Here is a 21,676-nt window from a genome sequence, read left to right as displayed (position 1 = left end):
CTGCTGCTCACTACCTATCACTATGTTTAAAAGGCATACATCATATTGTAGAAATGAAACAGACAAAAAAGGAAAAATGAGACCCCGAAACATCGTTTCTCAGGTGGACAGGTGAGGAAAATGACCATACCTCGTACACTCTGGATGAAATCCACCGTCACACCAGCGTGCCCCAACATGACTCTAAACACTCAGCTTCTGTAGGTGTTAATATGGACCCCAGACAACCAGCAATTACAGGCCTCCTGGCTTTGACACCAGCCGACCACCATCTCAAGCTTGCAGCACAACCTAGAGTTATGAGGAGCTCCGCAACTTGTGAAATGACTAGGCACCTTCACTAGAATGGGTATAAATTGGGCAGAGGGGTGAGAGGAATCACAGGTGAGGAAAAAAATAAAACAAAGGTAACTAGAGAGTGAAAACATGAAAATGAACGCTGTGAGTGAATTATGGAAGGTGTGTTAACATTAAGGGAGATGTACAGTAGCAGAGGAAAAACTTGCTTTCAATTTTTCACCCTGTTACCACACCTTGGCTGAGGCAGTTTGTACCCTTTCAGCACTTAAGACTGGATATCCACCCTTTAAGTATCAATTAAATCAGCAGTGGGACTAAAGAATCCATCATGAAGCAATTTGCACTGTGTTGCCTGGCTGCTGAGCTTTTGTTCACATTCATTTAATGTTTTTTTCTTACATCAAAGGTATTTGGAGGAGAGGATGATAACTGTTCAAGGGAACATAATTCTGAATTACAACAGAAATTGTGGGAGATATGCTTTTGTTTTTTTCTCTCATACAATGCATAGTGCTCAAACAAATACATTATACTCACACACATAAACATAGATTGTCCAACCATGGAAAAATGCATACACATAAACACACTTTGATAATCAAATATAAGGTAACTTACTTGTGTGTAAGTTGTGTGTACAGCCAATCCAGGCTGTTTCACGCTAGAGCACCACATCCGCTTACAGTAGCAAAGTAAAGTGAAATGATATACTGTACGTATCGACAATGATAAAAATGTCATGCAGTATTTCAAACTCAAATTTAAATTCTGATGGATTATTGGTGCACTGCAGTAACAGATGAGTTTCAGTGACACAAAAAGACGTCACAGAGATATCTTTTTCTGAATCTGACGGGGGGATCATTTGAACCTGACATGATAACACTTAAGCACAAAGGTGATATGACAGTGTCTTCAGAGCCAGATGGATCAATACTATAGTTAGCTTGGGTCATGGGGATTTGAGCAGTTGTACTGCAATATATTTCCACTTCAATATCAATGAGTAATATAAAATAACAATGTGGTTTAGTAGCAGTTTATGCCAGTGGCAGATTACATTAATATTCTCCTAATTTATCAATACTAGTATGATTATTGTTTAATCACCAAACATGTAAAGTCCCATGTAGACAGCCATTGGGGTACTTATAGGGGCAGCCTTAAGCCATTACTTAAATAAAGTTCTTCTAGAAACGTTGAATAATGTGTTCAGATGATGACCAGATTACAAGTGACTTTACGTGGCCTGCGTGATTGCACATCACCAGTACATGTGTAGGATTACTTGCACAGATGAATGTGAGACAGACAGAGCTGTACAGTAGCATACAGAAACTGGTCATTCTGGGGAAAAAATACATAATGTGTAAATGAAGTGCATGGAAATATTGTGACACATGACCAACATGATGCAGTCCATAAATAAAAAGCGAACAAACTAGAAAACAGAAACTCTTTTATATTGAAGCACTGTGCAGCTCTGTCGAGAGGGGAGCAAAATGTCTCTGGACAACTCAAGATAGCACAAATGGTGAAAACCATCCTGCATTGTCTCTACTGATACTGTCACTGTCTCCCTTCTTTCCCCATCTAAATCTATATTCTTAAATAAGAAATAAAATATTCCTTTCAAATATTCAACGGTCCCTTTTTCCCTCAGAGAGGTATGGGAGTATAGTTTAATAATGCAGCCAGACAGGGATCTCCCAGTGCAGGTCTCCACAGACATGGCAGAGTAGCTCTGAGTCCTGTAGTGGAGAGAGTGTTCCTGGACGACGTCGTTGTCTTGCACACGGATGGTGAGATAAGGCAGTAGTATCCGATCCCACAGCTTGAAACCACTCCAAACTAAGCAGTTATGTTGCACATACTTACAGTAGCTAGATCAATCTATTGGCCATCTGTTGATTCTAAATCATGGTTTAACTGCCAGTTCTAAATGGAACATGATCAGTGGGCTTGTATTGTTTGATACAGTAGCAAACACATTTGTTGAGAGAGAATAGCCTGAAAGACACCCACATGCTCTCCCGTATCTTGAGTGATTCTATTGGGTTTGTGTAAATGTAAAAACCACAGGGACAAGCAGCGGAAGAAGAAAAAAACAACAACATCTCCATACAACAGCTGCACAGGGTCCATAACTTGCAGATTAGGGCACAGGGATCACTTTGCAGGTTGTTGTCACAAGCATGACGAGGGAGAATTGCGCTTACTATCCCCAGGTCGAAAAAGGTGTGAACAAAATATGCAGCCAATTTGTCTTGCACTGAATTAAAAGAGAGAATAACATGTTCTGGATCATCCACATTTGTCAAACATTAAGATTGGCTACATTGGCTACATAGTTTGCAACCTTTTATGATTTTTTTTATTTTTGACTTTTGTATAACTGCATACACATTTCACACACCTAAGGGAAAATACAACAATTATCATTCTGTGTTGAAGTAAGCCTGTGTTCTTTTTTCTTTTTTAAATTATTATTATGTCAACCAATATATCGCTAACACAAATCCAGCTTCCACAAAACACAAGATCAAGCATATATAATAAATAAATCAAATTCATGAAGTTCAATCAAATCCCAAGGACAAAGAGAGAGTGTGAACATTGGCACAGGAACGGCTGATCTCAGGGGAATTGGCAGGGCTAACAGAAAGCAGGAGCATTACATATGGTGTGCCATTTTCACAGCTTTGACAAAGAGAAAGCAAGAAGTGCTATCTCTCACAACCAGAGACTCATCAACAATGAACTGAATGTACTTGTGATTAACGTTGTAATAAATGCTCCAGGTAATACGAAGCACTCCTCCGAAAGAGCACATTACTGTATGTAACGAGAGCAGGATGATTCAACAGGGTTGCAATGTGCAGTTTTCGTCTGTGAAGAAGAGCAGAGAGACCGGGCATTAATGAAGCCGTCCTCCCACTAATGCTATGAGGTGTCAGTCAGGGAACTGGCCTGCCAGAATGACTTTCAATTCTACCCAAGCCAGATGGTTTCTTAACACTGAATAAATAAATGGATTTGTGTGTAGCCCTCTATAGCAGGGTTCATGTACATATATACAGGACAACAGGATGGTCATCAGACAGATAAGAAAGCTATGATCTGATAACCTTGAGGGAACACAACATGTGTTACAGAGAAAAGGTTCTCAGTGATTCCTGCCTCTCTCGAAGTTGACTATCGTGTTCACAGTATCTAAAGCTGTTATGTTGACAAAGTGTTAAGACAGGGCCTTTGTCATCATAACTGTACACAGCTCACACCTAAAAGTGTTATGCACCAAGTCCTCCTCCACTACAATTAGTTAACATCATTAGATAGATCACTCCACCTTTCCCTATGGTGTGAACTGGTATCAATTATTTAGCTGTCTTTCAATTATTATATATTGTTAAAATACCTGCTAATGAATTGTGAAAGCAAGTGTAATGGTGTGATTGTGGCTTCACTATAACTATTCATTGTACATTTATGGTCATATGCACTAGGCACCTTTTTCAATTATTACATCTTTAGTCGTTTTTATTCATTAGGCCAATGGCTGGTGTGAGGACATAGACAAAGGTGTTTCTGAGTTTGCTGTTTGCCCCCATCATTACAGTCCCGATGCAACGCCACCTCTACCTGTAAAAGGACTCGAAGGAAAACAAAAGAGTGCCCGCTGTGATTTTCACCAGGGGCTTGAAAATTCACACCCATATGAGGTGTTGTTTAGAAGTCTGATAAACATGTGTGAAACTTAAGGCGTGGACTGGTATGAATACACCATCCAAAAACAGTCAAGATTTTCTGACATCAAGAGAATATTGTAATCAAGAGAATACTAAACCTCTAGTGTAAAACCAAAAGCGGAAAGAGAAAATAAATACCATAGAGCAGTGTATCTTAGCTACCAGAGTCGTGAGTCTAATTGAAGCTGCACCATGGCCATATGGGCAAGTGCGAAAATAGAATGTCCAAGAAGTACATAAGGATTTATGTGGCACATGAAAAAATACAGCATATCCAATATCTATCCAAAGTCTGATAGTCAATGGCCAAATATCTCATCAACTGATGACAGAATTATCATGGCAGCTAATACAGTACAACTATAGTTTGGCAGAGCATTTATTCAGAATCTTTGTGTAAAGACAATTAAAAAGGAGAAATGGTGCGGTGGGCAAATGATTTTTCAGTACATGCCGAATTCCAAGTACAAAATATTACAGGATCAGAGGCTGAAAAACAAAGTGCATGTGAGCTGCTCCTCCTCTCCCCGCTTTGGTGATGTTCAGAGGCAGCCTATTATTGGAGGTGTTAATTGGCAAATTCAGTACAAGTCAAGAGCATGTTCCCTGTCGTCATCGCCCAGCAAGGCTAGGTCATTAAACCGAGAATGGATTCTTTCATGCTGCCTTAACCCTTGAAAAGCAAGTTATCGTTTTATTCCACCCTCCCGCTCCCCTCCCCCCAAGCTCCACCTCTCCCCCAAGTGTTATGATGAAAAACAACCTACATCGATGAGGCAAAGGAGTATTAAAAGAGAAGGCGTTTACTCTAGGCTATAGGCTTTCAGGCTCTGGGCTATGATGCCAAATAATCAACCACTCTGCAGACTCAGACTAAAGTTAATCACTCTAGGCCATGAGGCCTTTATTTTGTATATACTGTATGTAGCAACATACAAAAGTATATTGTTTTAAGAACTGCCATGACTGTTTAAGCTGTAAACATGATGTTTAAACGTGAAAGATTACACTTAAATCACAGAGTCACAGAGCAGTGTGTATGTGTGTTTTTGAACAACTACAGCATGATCAAAATTACACTGATCACTGCTTCTGCAAACTGTGTACCATCCAGCCTCCAGGTCCCCTGAAATGGGAGGCTCCTCTGGGGTTCTGGGTGCGATCTCACCACTGCCTCTGTCATCACTTGCTGTGACTGCCAAATCTCTTCTCCAGAAATCAGGGCTCTCAAACCAGCACAGAAACAAACACACCATGGAGAGAGGGGCTGTTCTGAGACTTTCCAAAGGCAGCGAAGGCTTCAACACATTTAATCTAACACAAGTAAATCCTAACAAAGAGCAAGAGCAGCCCAGCGCATGGCAGGAAAGCTGTGAGGTGATACTCTCGGCTCCCTATGCCATGAGACTTGGCAGTCTCAAGTGCCATTGTGACCAGACCAGAGATAACTGAATATGTTTCTCTCATAAGTTGTTAATTGTGAGCATGACATTGATGTTGAGACGATGTTCTGGCTAGGTGGCCTTATTACAGTGGCTATACAGCAGGCAAGCTTGGACAGACATCTAGACTGCAATCTGAAATACATCAGGCTTTTATGGCTTAACATCTTAAAATGTTTACACTATTCTATGACCTGTGTAGTTACACTGTAATTACTCTAGTTACATTTGATCAACATCTTGTTACATCATAAATTAGTGATTGCTTTGCAAGGGCATTGTCAAGTGGTTCCCTCTTCCATTTGTGAAATAACAAAAAGTTCATTAATATGCAATTATAAAGCACTTACTAAATGACTATGTAAAAACATGTTAGTACAATGTTAATTATGTAATTATAACTTGATATTGCCTTATAAAATACCACATGTCTACCAGAGGGAAAAGTAAGTATGTTAAACAATCTACCCAACTGGTAGACAGCACATTCCAAGAACAGCATACTACATATTTTCAGCATATTAATGGTATTGTTCAGTGACAAGAGAGAGTCCAAGACTAGATAGAAGAGTGCACCTTTCATTGCATTCCCACCCCTAGTGCGCCAATATGTCCATCCACGTCTGTGAAGAGAGCAAATCCAGAACAAAGCCTTTGTAAACAGTATTACAATTCTATTCATTAAAGTTCCTTAGTGGTAATTACAATAGTTGATGCACATTATCAAACTTCCTGTTAATCAACACTTCATAATAATTCTACAATCTGTCTTCCTGTCTTTTTTAACAGAGCTGGTGAGTCCACAGTAAGCTTTACAGAGTGACTATATCATATGTACTATGGTTCAATCAAGTGACAATATCAACATTTTTCATGGTGATGTTTCACAATCAAATATATTTTCTATCCTTGTGCAACATCTGTACATAATGATGAAGAAACATTGCCCAATATTGTTGATTAGACCTGCTTGTCCTCATTGTAATCTGATTAATAATCTGATAATGATTATCCAGTGACAATATAGGTAGATAAGGGTGTACACTTAATGACCACAATGTCAGGTAGGTCTTCTCTAACACTCAGTGCTTTCGGATTCAGTATTCAGACCCCTTCACTTTTTACACATTTTGTTGTGTTATAGACTCAATTTAAAATGGATTCAATTTCAAAGAATTTGCCATCAATCCACACACAATACCCCAGAATGACAAAGCGAAAACACGTTTTTTGAAATTTCAGTACATTTATTAAAATTGAAACACAGAAATACCTCATGTACATAAGTATTCAGACCCTTTGCAATGACACTCTAAACAAAAATAAAATTAGCTAAAATGCAAAAATGTCATCAACAAATCACTCAGTAAGTTGAATTGAGTCCATTTTAATGCAAGGATAATAGTTAATGTAATTTTGGAATAAATATCTTTGTTTTTATAGGGTCTCTGATTTGCATAGGAATCAATTACACACTACGTACGTAGATTAGGATGTCACTACCAACTCAGCAAATTTCATAATTTTCTCTTGATCCTGACAAACTCCCCAGTCCCTGCCAGTGACAAACATACCCATAACTTGATGCAGCTACCACTATTCTTCACACGAGAGACGGTGCAGAAACTGCATTGCATGTGCTGGATTTGCACCAAACGTAATGCTTTGTAGTAAAACCAAATCAACACATTTCCAGCCACTTTCTTTGCTGTATCACTTGAATTCATTGTTCCAACCACAATTATGGATATGAGATAGATTATTTTCCATTAAGGGATTCTTTTTGGCCACTTGGTTATAGACTAATTTTGTACAGTGACTGAGATGATGTCCCATCGACTGTGCTTTTTCCATTCAACCACCATTCAACTTTGTAGATTTTTTTAAGTCTCCCCAGGCCTCAGGGTTGCATTCCTGACAAGTTTTGTTCCTCTCCATTTGCTGAGTTTGTAATGACAACCTATATAATAATAATATATATGCCATTTAGCTACATGATACATGTAGACTGTGCTGCATTTCAGTGTAGATCATTGAATTGAACATGGATGGATTGAGCACATGAAGCCACAATACCAGTACCATTCTATCCAGATACAGGACCATTCTATCCAGATACAGGACCATTCTATCCAGATACAGGACCATTCTATCCAGATACAGGACCATTCTATCCAGATACAGTACCATTCTATCCAGATACAGGACCATCCTATCCTCAATGATGTGTTAGTGTGGTGTTAAACTTGATGGTAGACTGACATACGGTCTCAGAAGGGCCATGTTTTATTTGTTTCAAGCTTAGTTTACTTCTCACCTTAAACAGGTGTGAGAGCCCTTAAGTAATGTCATGATTGCATTTCTATCTACTTTCCTCCCATCAATATTCAACTTTGGCACTAGGGGAATTTGTTTCACAATGAAACATCATTTTACAGTAATGAGGATTAAATTGTTCTATACATACACAAACTGTATAATTAAAATCTACAGCAACATATATAAAAAACATATGGAAGAACTTATTTAATATAAGCCATTTTAATATGTAGACAAAATTGCTGACATTGTAGACAATTGCATTTCTAATGGCAATAACCAATGTGTTTTTTTATCCTTATTGCTCGATGTTAGTGCAACATATTCATGCTGTGACTATCTTTTTATAGTCATTATACACTCACCGGCCACTTTATTAGGTACACTTGTTCAACTGCTTGTGAACGCAAATATCACATGGCAGCAACTCAATGCATCTAGGCATGTAGACATGGTCAAGACGACCTGCTGAAGTTCAAACTGAGCATCAGAATGGGGAAGAAAGGTGATTTAAGTGACTTTGAACGTGGCATGGTTGTTGGTGCCAGACGGGCTGGTCTGAGTATTTCAGAAACTGCTGATCTACTGGGATTTTCACGCACAACTATCTCTAGGGTTTAAAGAGAATGGTATCCAGTGAGCGGCAGTTCTCTGGGCGAAAATGCCTTGTTGATGCCAGAGGTCAGAGGAGAATAGCCAGACTGGTTCGGGATGATAGAAAGGCAACAGTAACTCAAAGGTTGGTGGTGGTGTTGTAATGGTGTGGGGGATATTTTCTTGGCACACTTTGGGCCCCTTAGTACCAATTGAGCATCGTTTAAAAGCCACAGCCTACCTGAGTATTGTTGCTGACCATGTCCATCCCTTTATGACCACAGTGTACCCATCTTCTGATGGCTACTTCCAGCAGGATAACGCGCCATGTCACAAAGCTCACATCATCTCAAACTTGTTTCTTGAACATGACAATAAGTTCACTGTACTCCAATGGCCTCCACAATCACCAGATCTCAATCCAATAGAGCACCTTTGGGATGTGGTGGAACGGGAGATTCCACCACAGATCATGGACGTGCAGCCCACAAATCTGCAGCAACTGCGTGATGCTATCATGTCAATATGGACCAAAATCTCTGAGGAATGTTTCCAGCACCTTATTGAATCTATGCCACAAAGAATTTAGGCAGTTCTGAAGGCAAAAGGGGGTCCAACCCGGTACCAGCAACGTGTACCTAATAAAGTGGCCGGTGAGTGTATGTAATAACAATACAACTGCATGTATAGAACAAACAGGTGAGATTCATCTATCTCTATACTTGCTTCGGAAGACACACAGTAAGGTGACAAAATGTATGTTTGTGGTGCAGTTGAAGTGCAAGTTAAACTGCAACAGATGTTTCACATGCCACTCTTACTGTATGTGCAATTATTTGATTTAATCTCATTGTTGTTGGATTTAAGATGACAATGAATATGTACACTCACTGAACACTTTATTAGGAACACTATACTAATACTAGTAGGGCCTCCCTTTGCTCTCAAAACAGCCTCAATTCTTTGTGGCATTGATTCCACAAGATGTTAGAAACATTCCTTTGAGATTCTGGTCCATGATGACATGATTGCATCACGCAATTCCTCCAGATTTTTCAGGTGCACTTTCAAGCTGTGAATCTCCCGTTCTACCACATCCCAAAGGTGTTCTATTGGATTCAGATCCGGTGACTGGGAAGGCCACTGAAGAACACTGAACTCATTGTCATGTTCATGAAACCAGTTAGAGACGACTTTTGCTTTGTGACTTGGTGCATTATCATGCTGGAAGTAGCCATTGGAAGATGGGTAAATTGTAGCCATGACGGGATGCACATGGTCAGCAACAATACTCAAATAGGCTGTAGCATTCAAGTGATGATTGATTGGTATTAACGGGCCCAAAGTATGCCAAGAAAACATTCCCCACACCATTCCACCACCTCCACCATGAGAAGGTGTACAGGTGTTCCTAATAAAGTGTAGTGCACACTGTATTGAGAATATTAACAATCAACATTGGGCTATGTATTTATATCTATATACTACATTTATATTAAACAAAAAAGTGAAATTGAATAATGTGATTAATGTCAATTACCCAAGACACAAAATTCTTGGATACACTGTTTTGTAATGTATTGTTGTATTGCATTGTATTGTACAAGATCAACACTTTACTCTTACACTGGTAATGTACAGTAAATGGCAGGAACACCTTCTACGGAGGTTCAATCTGTAGATTCATTTTCTAAGGTCATTACCACAGAGATGTGAATGATGATGCAGGCGTACAGATCACCTACTGCCTATGTCCTAGGACCTTTTGGCTCGCTCATGCATTGAAAGAACTGGTGCCAGCTCAAATATGTCATCCCCCTCTCTTCTCCAGTTGGAAATGACTGCAGTCCCCTGAAGTGACTTCCTATTTTCCCCTGAACTCTCTGCAGTTCAGAGTGGTGGTGCAGCAGCACTGCTGATTAGCATGCAGTAATGATGGTGAGCTGGGCTCCATTGTTCTAACACCTCCCCTCTCCTCCGCACCAATCTGTCACCGTTCAGCAGGCTAGCGCTGCCTCAAATGCTGCTCTCCACAAATGAGATGGATAATTAGTTGCCCCTCACGAATGCTGCACTCTTCTCACCCCTGACTGCTTTCACCATTTTGCTCCTGGCAATTTTTACACCTCGTAATCAGCCTGCTGCTTCTCCCTTTCAATCCATATCCTTCTTCCTCCTCCTCTTCTTCTTTTTTTTTTTCTTTTTTTTTTAAATATTTCTCAAATGTTCCCCTCCCAAATATACCTGCCACATCAGAAAAAAATCCTTACATTAAACAGGATGGCCTATATTGCTCAAGATGGAAGCCACAAGGTGGCAAACAATGGACTCCCAAGAGCAGAAATGCAGTTTTCATCTTTTGCTGTTCACATTACTTTATTAACAATTGAGTAAACATGTAAAAGAGAAAAAAAACATAGACCTAGCTGTCAGTACAGCTTCCCTCTTCCAAATAACAAGCAATGACAACATAATTATGTGCAAGCAGCTGTCGATGATTCCAGAGAGAGAACCATGCAGTCTGATTTACAAGGGAGAATCATTAGGGAGATTGGTTATTTGTATTTGCTACATTTTTCAGAATAAATTCTCTCTCTCTCACTGTCCATAATTTGATGTGAGATGTTTTGCAGTTTATACTGATCCAAGTTAGATGTACATTATGCTTGACACATTGTACATGATGAAAATGTAATATTCAGTTTTGTAAATACAACAATGACATGATGCTTTCTCCCCCTCTCTCAGATGATGGGTTGTGTTTGCGTATTTGTGTCACTTGTCTTTCTCTGTCCTCTGTTGTCCTCTTGAACACCAACAAATTGATCTAATAACCCATTAGCATAGGTCAAGGAGTATGCATAACATGTGAGGCTCTCCTCTCTCTTTTGATATAAAATCCACCTATGCCACTGTTAATCCTAATGATAAAGAGAATTACATTTTTGGAAGAACCAAGCTTAAGCTTATCAGTTAGGCATGTCAATGTTCTTACAAGTGTAATAATAAAGTATTCATATTGGTGCTTGTTTTTGCAACTATTTCTTCTGGCAAATGTTAATTGTCATTACGTCACTGATCACAACGTTGTGTTTGTGTACAAGGAGATAGGGCATAATTTATTTATCTAATTATAAAAAAAAAAAAAAAAAAAATGAAATGTCTATTGAAGTATTTACTGGACTCATGCAAACCATGCAGGATGGGAATTATTCAAACATCCTGTTTGCAATGTTCACACCAGCTCATCTACCCAGCATAAGTGTTACCAGCCTGTATCTGAAGGGGCTGCAAGGTTCTCACTACTGTTTTCTAATACACATAGTGCCCCCATTTCCTTAACACATCATCACACAACACAATGAAAATTATTGCAATTGTTTGCAAAGCTGTGAATTAATATTGCCGAAGTCAAACGCTGTTTGTTTTGCAGGCAAGACGCTACTACATTGATGCTCAAGCATGGAAAAGCTTGTGTAATTAATGTGCTGCAGCTGGCTGCTGTAACTGCTAAAATAATGAAATACTTACTTGCGAGAACTTTTACAAATAACATCACTATTTTTCTTTAAAAACCTCGAGGGATAGAAGAGGAGTGGGGGAGTACGAAATAAACAATGTTAATTTGTCTATTCATCTGCTAATAAACCACTACCAATCACCTAAATATGTATAAGACGAATGTTTACCAAGGCTGAAAACATTAAACTACAAATAGTAAGATAATTGTGCATGTAATTGAACACCAAGCATGTACCTGATGTTATGTGTAGTAACATTAAGTTTTAATTAACCTGAAATACCTGCACAAACCTGCTTTCAATGACCAGATGGTGTTATAACTTAAAACATGATTTAATTAACTGGAATGATTTCACATTATGGTACTACACAAACTATACAGCTGCTCAAATTATAATGTCAGATTTAGCCCATTAGTATAAGTCTAAGACTGAGATACTTTTAATGAAAATTGCTGGGACCAATATTTCACTCATCAGCATGCATTATCTTTTAAATGATGCAACAACAAAAAAAACCTAACTTTAAGTTGATTTCTGACACGTTATGTTTGCTTTATACATTTTTTCATGAAAAATACATTGCTTCTCAATAAACCCCAGTCAATGAAATGGCAGTTTGCTTGTACAGAATGTAGTCATATGTATTCTACACTGAAGGGGGTTGGACATGCAGGGTATTGCTCATTATCTCACATCAGTAAAGTTTCTGCACCACAAAAAAACATGCTAACTACTTAGCACAGGCACAACTCACCTACAGCATGTCCAGATAAGCTCAGGTAGGGCATGTTAGAGACTCCTCTTCAAAGCTGATTCAGTGTTCCCCTGAAAATAAACATCAATGTTACTGCTTTGGGGAAACATTAGGAAGAATTACATATATTTATCAAAAACATAGTGACTCAGGGTTGAAAAATAAAATTATAATATGGACATTCATATTCTGAAATCTCTGAAGCAATCTCATCAACACTGTCTTTCAGTCTTCAATGAGCCGCTATCAGAGGATCACAATGTATAGATGGTGCTTTTGTATGTGTACAGATTGACTGTATTACAGTATGTGTGACTCTTGCACCAGACCTATGTCCATAGTCCCTGGGTTCAATAAGACAATAATGTACAATAGTAAATCACACAATAACATAAATGAAAAAAAGCCTGACACGATTAAATGATTGCTTTATTACACTTAGACCTGTATACTGTACAATATCATTCCATATGTCTAGATTACAATTTCAAAGTAATGTTTTTAAGATAGAAAGACAGTAAAATGTACCATTCAACTCTTACAAATTAAATAAATGTCTGAGAGTGGATTCAAGTCGCATCACAATTGCCAGTGTCGTTTGACATCCAGCACAGCGCATGTACTTCATGGCAGGCAACAAAGACATGAATAAACCATGAATGAATGAATCAATCCTAGAGGCGTTGTTGCATTGGGCAGCCAGTGTCTGCTTTTAGTGTCTATCGCTGGCTTTACAATGAGAATAAAGATGGCTTGTCATGATGTCTTGAGGAACTACGGCGTTGCAGAAAGCACAGTTATCTGGACTGTTATCTGGGTTGCTGCTCTGTGACGCCTCCTCACTCACTGCCTGTGCTGCAGTGTCACACAGCTCAGGGCTCCACAGTGGCTGTACGGAAGGACAAACACATAACACTGTATTGTATTAATCACAATACATACACTTAGCATTGCTTAAACTTGCCCACTTAAAAGTATACTGCATGGTTTGGTCTTCTTATACGGCATGCTTTGGAAAAATAGGCTCAATCTGTTGCTCAAGGGAATACAAGTAAATCATTGTCCTACTTGAACCCACTTTCTTAATATCCATAGCTCCTGCCCGACTATGTTTCTATGATTGAATACTTGTTACTAGCATTGTTTGTGTCAGCGACAACCCGTGAAAGTGTTATTAACAAAGGAATCAAATCAAATCAGAAGGTTGAAATTATTCCTACTACTATTACAGGCAGTGTTTGGTATGCTATTTATTAATCTAGTGTCTAATCATAAGCAATGCTTTGAGGCCTACTGGGTTACAAAATGATGAACTCATTATTACTTTATTTACTCTTTAAGGGACAATTCACCCCAAATTACAAAATCACACATTTCAAAGTAATTTAAATGATGTCATTGAGTCTTGTCAGAGAATTTGGGATGACTTGGGCATGACATTTCGAACAACTTTTAATTTAGGGTCCATTGACTTCCATTGGTTTTTGTAAAAAAACGCTAACAGTTAGCGGTTAGTAGGAGAGCCGAGATAAACAGAGGAAGTGTGGATTGAAGTCTTTCCTTGTTCATAGACTCCTTTCTGTGACTCTGGAAAAGGTGTTTGTTTCATGGAAATTAAAGAGATGCTACAGGATTTTGACTTCACGTCAAAAATGTTTACTGTATGATTCATGATCTAAGGTTAATCGATTCCTTATCTCATTAGATGACACATTCCTTGGTCTAAGGTCAACAAACTTTGGCAAAATAAGCTTTGCTCATGGTACAGCACTGGGGAGGTGTACCTCTCTCTGTCCAATCAGGTCATTCTTCAGAATTTTTTTTTTCTATTTCTGGGACCCATTTTTGGCTCGTGAGGGCTCATTTTAGAACTAGCAGTTAAAAATATACAAATATCCTGTTGCATCTCTTCAATGCTCCTGTAGTACAAAAGGACAACACAAAGAACAAAAAGGTAAAATGAAATGTATTGAATTGAAAAACATTGAGAGGAATGGAATCGTAGGAATTAATGTTCTTCTCTGCTCACAAAATGGCTCAACTCTCACAAAATAAGCATTAGTACAAAAATAGCGCAATTCAAATTAGTTCCATTGCAGTTGTATACAGTAGGTCGAGGACATACTGTATGTGGAATTTTGTTACATTCAGTAATACGGATCTGAGATGGTCGAAATTCATCTGGACATAGTGGTGTTTTATGAAAAGCCTTAACAAATACAGGAATACAGAAAGTAAGAGGAAAAAATACTGTTACTATCTATAGATGTACTGTTAATGGTAGTCATAACAGATCAATTCTGACATCAACTTACATAACAGATTTAAATATTGCATGGCCAAAAAGCATTTTCATCCATAATCATTGGTGTGTTTTATGATCATATGTTGATTCTTTATCTGTGGATTTTATGTGAATGACAAATGGTGTCATAGGAGCACTGTAAAAAGCATGATTGTACACATACTGTATTGTAGATTTAGAATATCACAACTCAGTGGTGAATAGTTTCATCAGACTTGGACCCTGTAATTTCATCTTGGACATCCTCTCCTTAAAAAACACTCTTTGGCAGATCGAAATTTACGAAAATGTAACCAATTAAAGGCATTTCCATTCAAAATCAAATTTTGGCTACCACTCTTGTCTCGTGATCAGGGAAGAATAATTGCCTCTTATCATGATTAACAACACCGAGAGACTTGTCTCACTGTGCCAATGTGTCAGGTTTTCTTCTACTACTTTTACACTGACTCGACCATCGATTTGCATGAACTTATCAAGCACTGAGAATTTGCCAGTTTTACCTCCAAATAAAGGGAGCATTTCTTGTCAATCTCACCTGTTGGGGTCCACACACACTCTCTGGTGAGAGAGGGACTGATGGGGAGCTGGGGTGGGAGGGAGACGTAGGGTAGGGGAATGGGATGGCCAGCTTTGCAGACATCTCCTCTGTGACCACAGCAGGGAAACAGCCCATGGGCCGTTTCTTAGGCATGACCAGTTCAATGTGTTTCTCCGGAGCGCTGTTCAGAAACTCATATTCACTGTCTGTAGAGGGGGGGAACTTGACGCTCAGTTTGGTGAGGGAGTCCACTAAGTCCTCTGGGCTGGCCCCACGGGACGCCAGAGACGTGGGAGGGTTCTGGACAGTGTCGACCCCTGACCTTAAGGCCGAGGGGAAGGTCCTCTCTGCGAGCTCCGCTGTCACGTCGGTGCACTGGATGGGCATGGAGAACTGTTGCTCTGTTGAATGGCAAACACAAAGATCTTATTGTATTACTGTAACATCATTCTCGCTATCATTTACTAAATCATTAAGCTACTGAAGTATGCCATTGAGTACATGTGGTGCTGTCAAGCAATAATGAATGCACTTAGAGGGCATTCAAACTCTGCATTTAATTTTTCCATCAGTTATTGTGTGTCTTGTAATATCACGATAAACATCTGAAATGCAAATGACTATATTTAACATAACATAATGAATGTGGAAATCCATTGCAGTCATCATATAATCAGTAACCGAGGCCACATCACTGTATTTTCCTGTAGAATAATTAAATATGTTTATCTGTTCATTCTATTTTCACACAGGTGGAGGGTCATGGTACAGGAGGGCAATGAGGCAGTAGTGTATGGTTCTGGTTAGGGTGTTAATATATAATTGTGTTCGGGAAAGCTAAAGCTACCATATATAATTACTCACACTGTGTTGTGACAAATCCAAAGTAATTGTAACTCAACATATGTTCTCCCTTGGAAATCAATTCAAGCAAAACTGTACTTGAGTTCAAGTCTTGTGTGACTTTTGAAATGTAGTAGAACATAGTAAGCAGGCTCTAAAATCCAAATAATGACAGTTGTGTAGATTTCAATATTACCATTTGCCATATCATTTCCTCTGTATATTTTCCTTAGGTGATCTTTTTGTCTTCTTGTTAAAGTCTGTATTTGCTGGAATTTCCCCTGTATTGCTTCAAAGGCTTCTAGAACATCTTTACTAAAGACAAAGACAGAAAAGTAAGAAAACAGAGTTTTTCTTTGCCATGTTGCCAAGAAAATAATCAGTGCTCTGGTAGACCTGCATACTTCTCAATACTGCTGGCTACGGGCAACGTATGAGGTCCAATCACAGCAGTTGCCGTATTCTCCTTCTGAAAAACAAACACATAACATTGAGGGTTTACATGACATGAAGTAATCCAAATCAAATTTTGTGATATTTTCCTGCATGATGTGTTCACTTCATAATGTCACAGATTGATATAATAATAAAAAATCGTAATTTCGTTTACCAATAATGCATCGACTGAAAATAAATGATGCCTGTGATCGATGAAGTAAATAGTGCTGAGCAGAGCAAAAAATACCCTACAACATGATTTTTATTTTAGCTTGATTGTAACAATGGTTTTGAGACAACTGTAATTATTCAAATCTGAGATTTAGAAAAGTGTGAAAATGCATTGCATATCATGGAAATGCAGTATTCAAAACTTCCATTGGATTATTTCTCATTGGGTCTATTAGAAATATTAAGGTAAAGATGGCCGATTTTGCCCCAATTTGCCAAACAATTTTTTGCACATGCAAATTGGGGCCCTGACTCTGCAATGTTTGGTGAAACAAAAGGTGACATTATCCTCTAGCGCCACCTGTTGATGAAAGCTTTTATGTTCACTCATGTATAAGGAGTTAGGATTCAATTAGATAAATTGCTTTAGAGAGACAGCAGTGGTTAATGAACAAAAAAAGACTGTCATGAGTAACTTCCTCACTGATGAATAAAGTACTACGACTGTGAATATATACCATGGCGTCATAGGTTCAGTGAAGAATCATGAAAACATTAAAGTTACCGAACATAAGTCTTTTCAGCTAAAAATAGAGCTTGTGACATTTATAACAGGAACAAGATGAGAGATGTCCTATGTGACACAGGAAGTGAAGCTATTGTATTGTGCTTTGGCATGTGCTCTATGGTAAAGAGCATGAACTGTCTTATCAGGGCCTACAGATACAGTAAGAGGAACTGCAAAACGCATGTTGAAAAACTGATCAAGAATTTGACAAGAAAAAGTGTTTTTTTTGGGATAGAAATAAGTCCTGCTTCACCTTTGAGAATAGGAGGAAGATTGTGGAGGCAACGCTCCTCCCTGTCCTCAACTACAGTATGATGACACAATTTCCACAAGCACAGCAGCCTCAGTTCTTAAACCACTAGACTTGTTTTATCACTCAGCTCTGCGGTTCATTTCTAGGGATAGTTTCCGCATCCACCATTGTCATCTGTATCAGTCTCTGGGTTGGGAGTCTTTTACTTAAAGAAGGGCTTATCATGGATTTTATTTGTATGTAAAGCAGTTATTTTAAAACTCCCATTTTACCTCACATTGTTGCTTTTATGACAGACACATTCTCCAGAGCACCAAACCAGGTTCCAAGCTTGGCTAACTCTCAAAGTTTCCCGCGTTTCGTCTGAACTAGGTAAATCGGCCTATAGTTTTATAGTACTTGGGACGACTTTCAAAACATACTCAAATTAGATTCCCTAGTGTCACTTGGCCAGTTTAAGATCTTGATAAAGGATCTGTCATCCGACAAATGTACATGTTTTAAATGATTATATTGTGTAAATTGATATATAATTAATGAGCTGTGTATGTTTGTAATTCTGAAAGGACATTTATGATTGTTTCATGTCTGTAAGCAGAGCTCCTCTGAAAAAGAGACCTCGGTCTCAGTAGGACCTCCCCAGCCTAAAATACTAAAAAGCAAACAGACTATGAATGTGTGTGTGTGTGTGTGTGTGTGTGTGTGTGTGTTATGCCTGAAAATCCTTCTTACTCTCATTTGAAAGATTCATTTGAAAGATTGTTTTGATATTTCTCTGCATATGTGGATTGTAATTTTGATTTCGTTGAACATACCAGGTAAAGCATTTTCCTAAAGGAGCTGGTGTTGTCAAGGAGATGATTGCAAGGTGACAAGGTTTCTTCTTCCTGCTTTCTGAGAGCAGGCTCACCTTTCACTTCTCCTAAGAGTCAAACAACCAAGTCAAATACATATGTAGTGCATTGTGTGCAAGAAAATGATTATGTGGATATGAGAAAGAGATTCATCTTGCGTGTCTCACTAACCTGAGGGTTGTTTTGTTGCTGATATCAACTGAGCTTCAAGTTTTGAAATCAACTGTTGCTGGTCTTCTATCTGTTTCTCAAGCTGCTGAGTGTACCGTTCATAATATTCAGTCTGCAAAAGTATGATTTCTGTTACATTTGGTAACTTTTTGACAGCAATAACTGATAACCTAGTAATCACTTGTTAATATCACATTTCTGTAAAACACGATTGGAAATATCTAAATGTATATTTCTTAAAACGTCAAGTGAGAGAACTGGCAATCAAGACACCAGAATTCACTGTTTTCACTTTATCAGTGAAATCAATTTCAGCTTAAATGGAACTGTTTGTTATATCACCAATGTATACTACCTTCTGCTGTAGTTCCCTTTTGGCGTTGTCTTTCTCGATAGAGGCCTGGCGGTAGGCTTCAAAGGCTTTGTTGAGCGGGTCTCCAATATTCCTCTCCATGCCTTGTGCTCCACAATCATCACTGACACGGCAGTCATGAGCCCTGTGGTGACATATCACAGACACAGTGTTTTGGGGCACATTGGGGCACGTTGCAGGCCTACATTGAGTCTCATATGTTTGGCTTTGAGAAAAAACTATTCCTCAAATGATTTGCTGATGCTGTGTGTGGTAACTGTCAGACCAGGCAATCAAAGAGCTACAGCTAAATGCGCAACACAATGTTAGTAAGTACCTGGTAATTACCTGGTAGTTAGGTTATTATAGTGTAATTAACATTTGAACATATCATTTTGGAGTAAGACACCTTTACATGCACTGTAAAATGGGGTGCTACACAAGCATACTGATTATATTGAGTTAACACATATTACTATTATATTAGTCTACACAAATAAGTTAAGTCAGTAAATGGATGCCTGAGATGAAGCGATGGCAGCAGATATCTGTGAGAGTCCTCCACGGTGATATTTAAGGTGTAATTAATCATTAACAATTGAATTATGTCTAATACTGTACAATGGGACAGGGTTCTGTTTTCTATCTAAATCAGAAGGAGCCCATATAGAATGAGCTCATATTAGACGATGTAAGACATGAATGCACATCACTCTGAAAATAATATGGTGTGTAGGACCAAATATGAATAAATAAAACATGAATAAACATGAATAAACAAAACAAATAATCCCGTTTTCAGCCCTTTCTCTTGTTAACGTCATACAAAAGGTTTGATAGCATATTACAGTGTGGCTGTCACTGACTCAGATAATTGAGTACCAAGAAGTAAAATAACAAAGCCACACGTATCTAATGTATTCGGCTTCTTGAAACATTGTGTACTACATTGGAACTCGTAGAACATGAAAGTTCATAAACTGAGGTTGGTGAACAAAATCCGTCTGACCTCGTTCCGTTTTCTCTACCGAGAAGTGCCAATGTTTGACAATTTGACAGCAACATAAGACACTAGATAACTGAGATCGACAGATCCACAACTTAAATACTGTAGTACCATATCGGACTTATAATGGCGAGTGTCTTACCTTCATTCGAAAATTGCCACAATATTGTTTTAATACCACGGCAACTTCTTGTTCTTCGTGTGACCTACAAATGTTACGGGGTGGAGGAGAGGATATGGTGTATTTCGTACAAATGTACATTTTACATAGTTTATAATGCGTTGGGAACTTCCCTCGGGGAATCCCCCGCGCCTTAGACTTCCGCCTTGCTGGATCCTGACCAATCAACTTTTAGGTAGGGAGTTCGTGCTGGGTGGCTTAGCGAGTTGAGGGTTCTTCTTTCTGCCTACACGTCTGCACAGTTGTGCATGTGTTTAAAAAAAAAAAAAAGAACTCTGCTAAAAACAAACGTTAATCGACAGATGCATGTGTTGATTTATTACCCTCTCAGACGAGTTGTTTTCTCACACGGTTGAGCATTTGCTCAATTTAACATTACCCAGCATCAGCCTTTCACTTTATTATATTATTCTACACTTTAAAGGTGTTATGAACATTCACATAGAGAACATTGCACTTTGCCCATACAAATATCACGAAATGCACTAGACATTATAGACACTAGACCTGATATGGTAACACAAGGCCTGTGCTTATAATTCTTACTAAATGTGATCATATTAATAACATGAACACAACTTATACTGTAGATGAATACTTCTTAATGAATGTTTTAAGTGATATTGTAGACCTACCTGTGAGGCAGCTACTACCACAACTAAATTCACTCTCATATTTGTTCACTATAACTGCTTATCACATTATCTCCCTCTAGAATTCTTTGTCTTCAGTGTGAGAAACCAGTTACTAGGGTGTTTGAGGATGCAGACACTATCACAAGAAATAAAGGATTCAAGCATTGAAACAATAAGAGTGTTCAACATCGGTAGGCTATTCATGGTTTAACAGGTTGGACCAGCCCCTTGTTTTAGGGTACCACAATATAATTCCTGCATTCCTAATTACTGCAAACCCTGCATGCAGTGTACAACTCTCATGTCATACAGGTTGATAGTGAAACATCATGTGACAATCAGGGCTGTGTCAATTCTGGTTCTATTTCACACACCTTCATAATTGTAGAGAAAATTGGACTTCACAAAAGTGACCAACAGATGGCAGCTATGTGCTTCCAAATACATTCTGTTTTATAAGATCATGTCCCAATATCAATACCATCAACATTTACGAAGCAGGTTTAGTATTTTGTAATTGATGGATATTATCAAGCTAATCAATTCCGCTAATACACCAAAGATTCTAAAATAATTGTGTAATAATAACATAATTACCGTAAATACACTAAGTGTGAACTTCTTTGTATGTCACTCTGTGTAAACAGTCTGTTAGGGGAAACATCGTTATTATTAA

The 21,676-nt window shown here is 38.5% G+C and overlaps 1 protein-coding gene across 1 annotated transcript; it reads right to left on the bottom strand.

Moving 5' to 3' along the window:
- Positions 1–13,093: 13,093 nt before the first annotated feature.
- Positions 13,094–20,492, bottom strand: tank (TRAF family member-associated NFKB activator). Its single transcript, XM_083681789.1, has 8 exons — positions 20,327–20,492; positions 19,182–19,323; positions 18,827–18,938; positions 18,617–18,723; positions 16,776–16,840; positions 16,568–16,686; positions 15,526–15,929; positions 13,094–13,571 (listed from the first exon to the last, which is right to left on the bottom strand). Exons 2-8 carry the CDS (start codon positions 19,278–19,280, stop codon positions 13,395–13,397), a joined length of 1,083 nt encoding a protein of 360 aa, XP_083537915.1. The 5' UTR covers positions 19,281–19,323; positions 20,327–20,492; the 3' UTR covers positions 13,094–13,394.
- Positions 20,493–21,676: the final 1,184 nt, after the last annotated feature.

Source organism: Argentina silus, assembly GCF_951799395.1.
Source record: "Argentina silus genome assembly, chromosome: 12".
In the NCBI taxonomy this organism is placed as follows: Eukaryota; Metazoa; Chordata; class Actinopteri; order Argentiniformes; family Argentinidae; genus Argentina; species Argentina silus.
This window is presented reverse-complemented; position numbering and strand designations above follow the sequence as displayed.

Coding starts and splice junctions, on each gene's coding strand:
- tank (XM_083681789.1), bottom strand. CDS start 19,280: ATGGAGAGGAATATTGGAGACCCGCTCAACAAAGCCTTTGAAGCCTAC. Junction 18,724..18,826: donor AGCAACAAAACAACCCTCAG/GTTAGTGAGACA, acceptor TTTGACTCTTAG/GAGAAGTGAAAGGTGAGCCT. Junction 16,687..16,775: donor GTAGCCAGCAGTATTGAGAA/GTATGCAGGTCT, acceptor CTTTGTCTTTAG/TAAAGATGTTCTAGAAGCCT.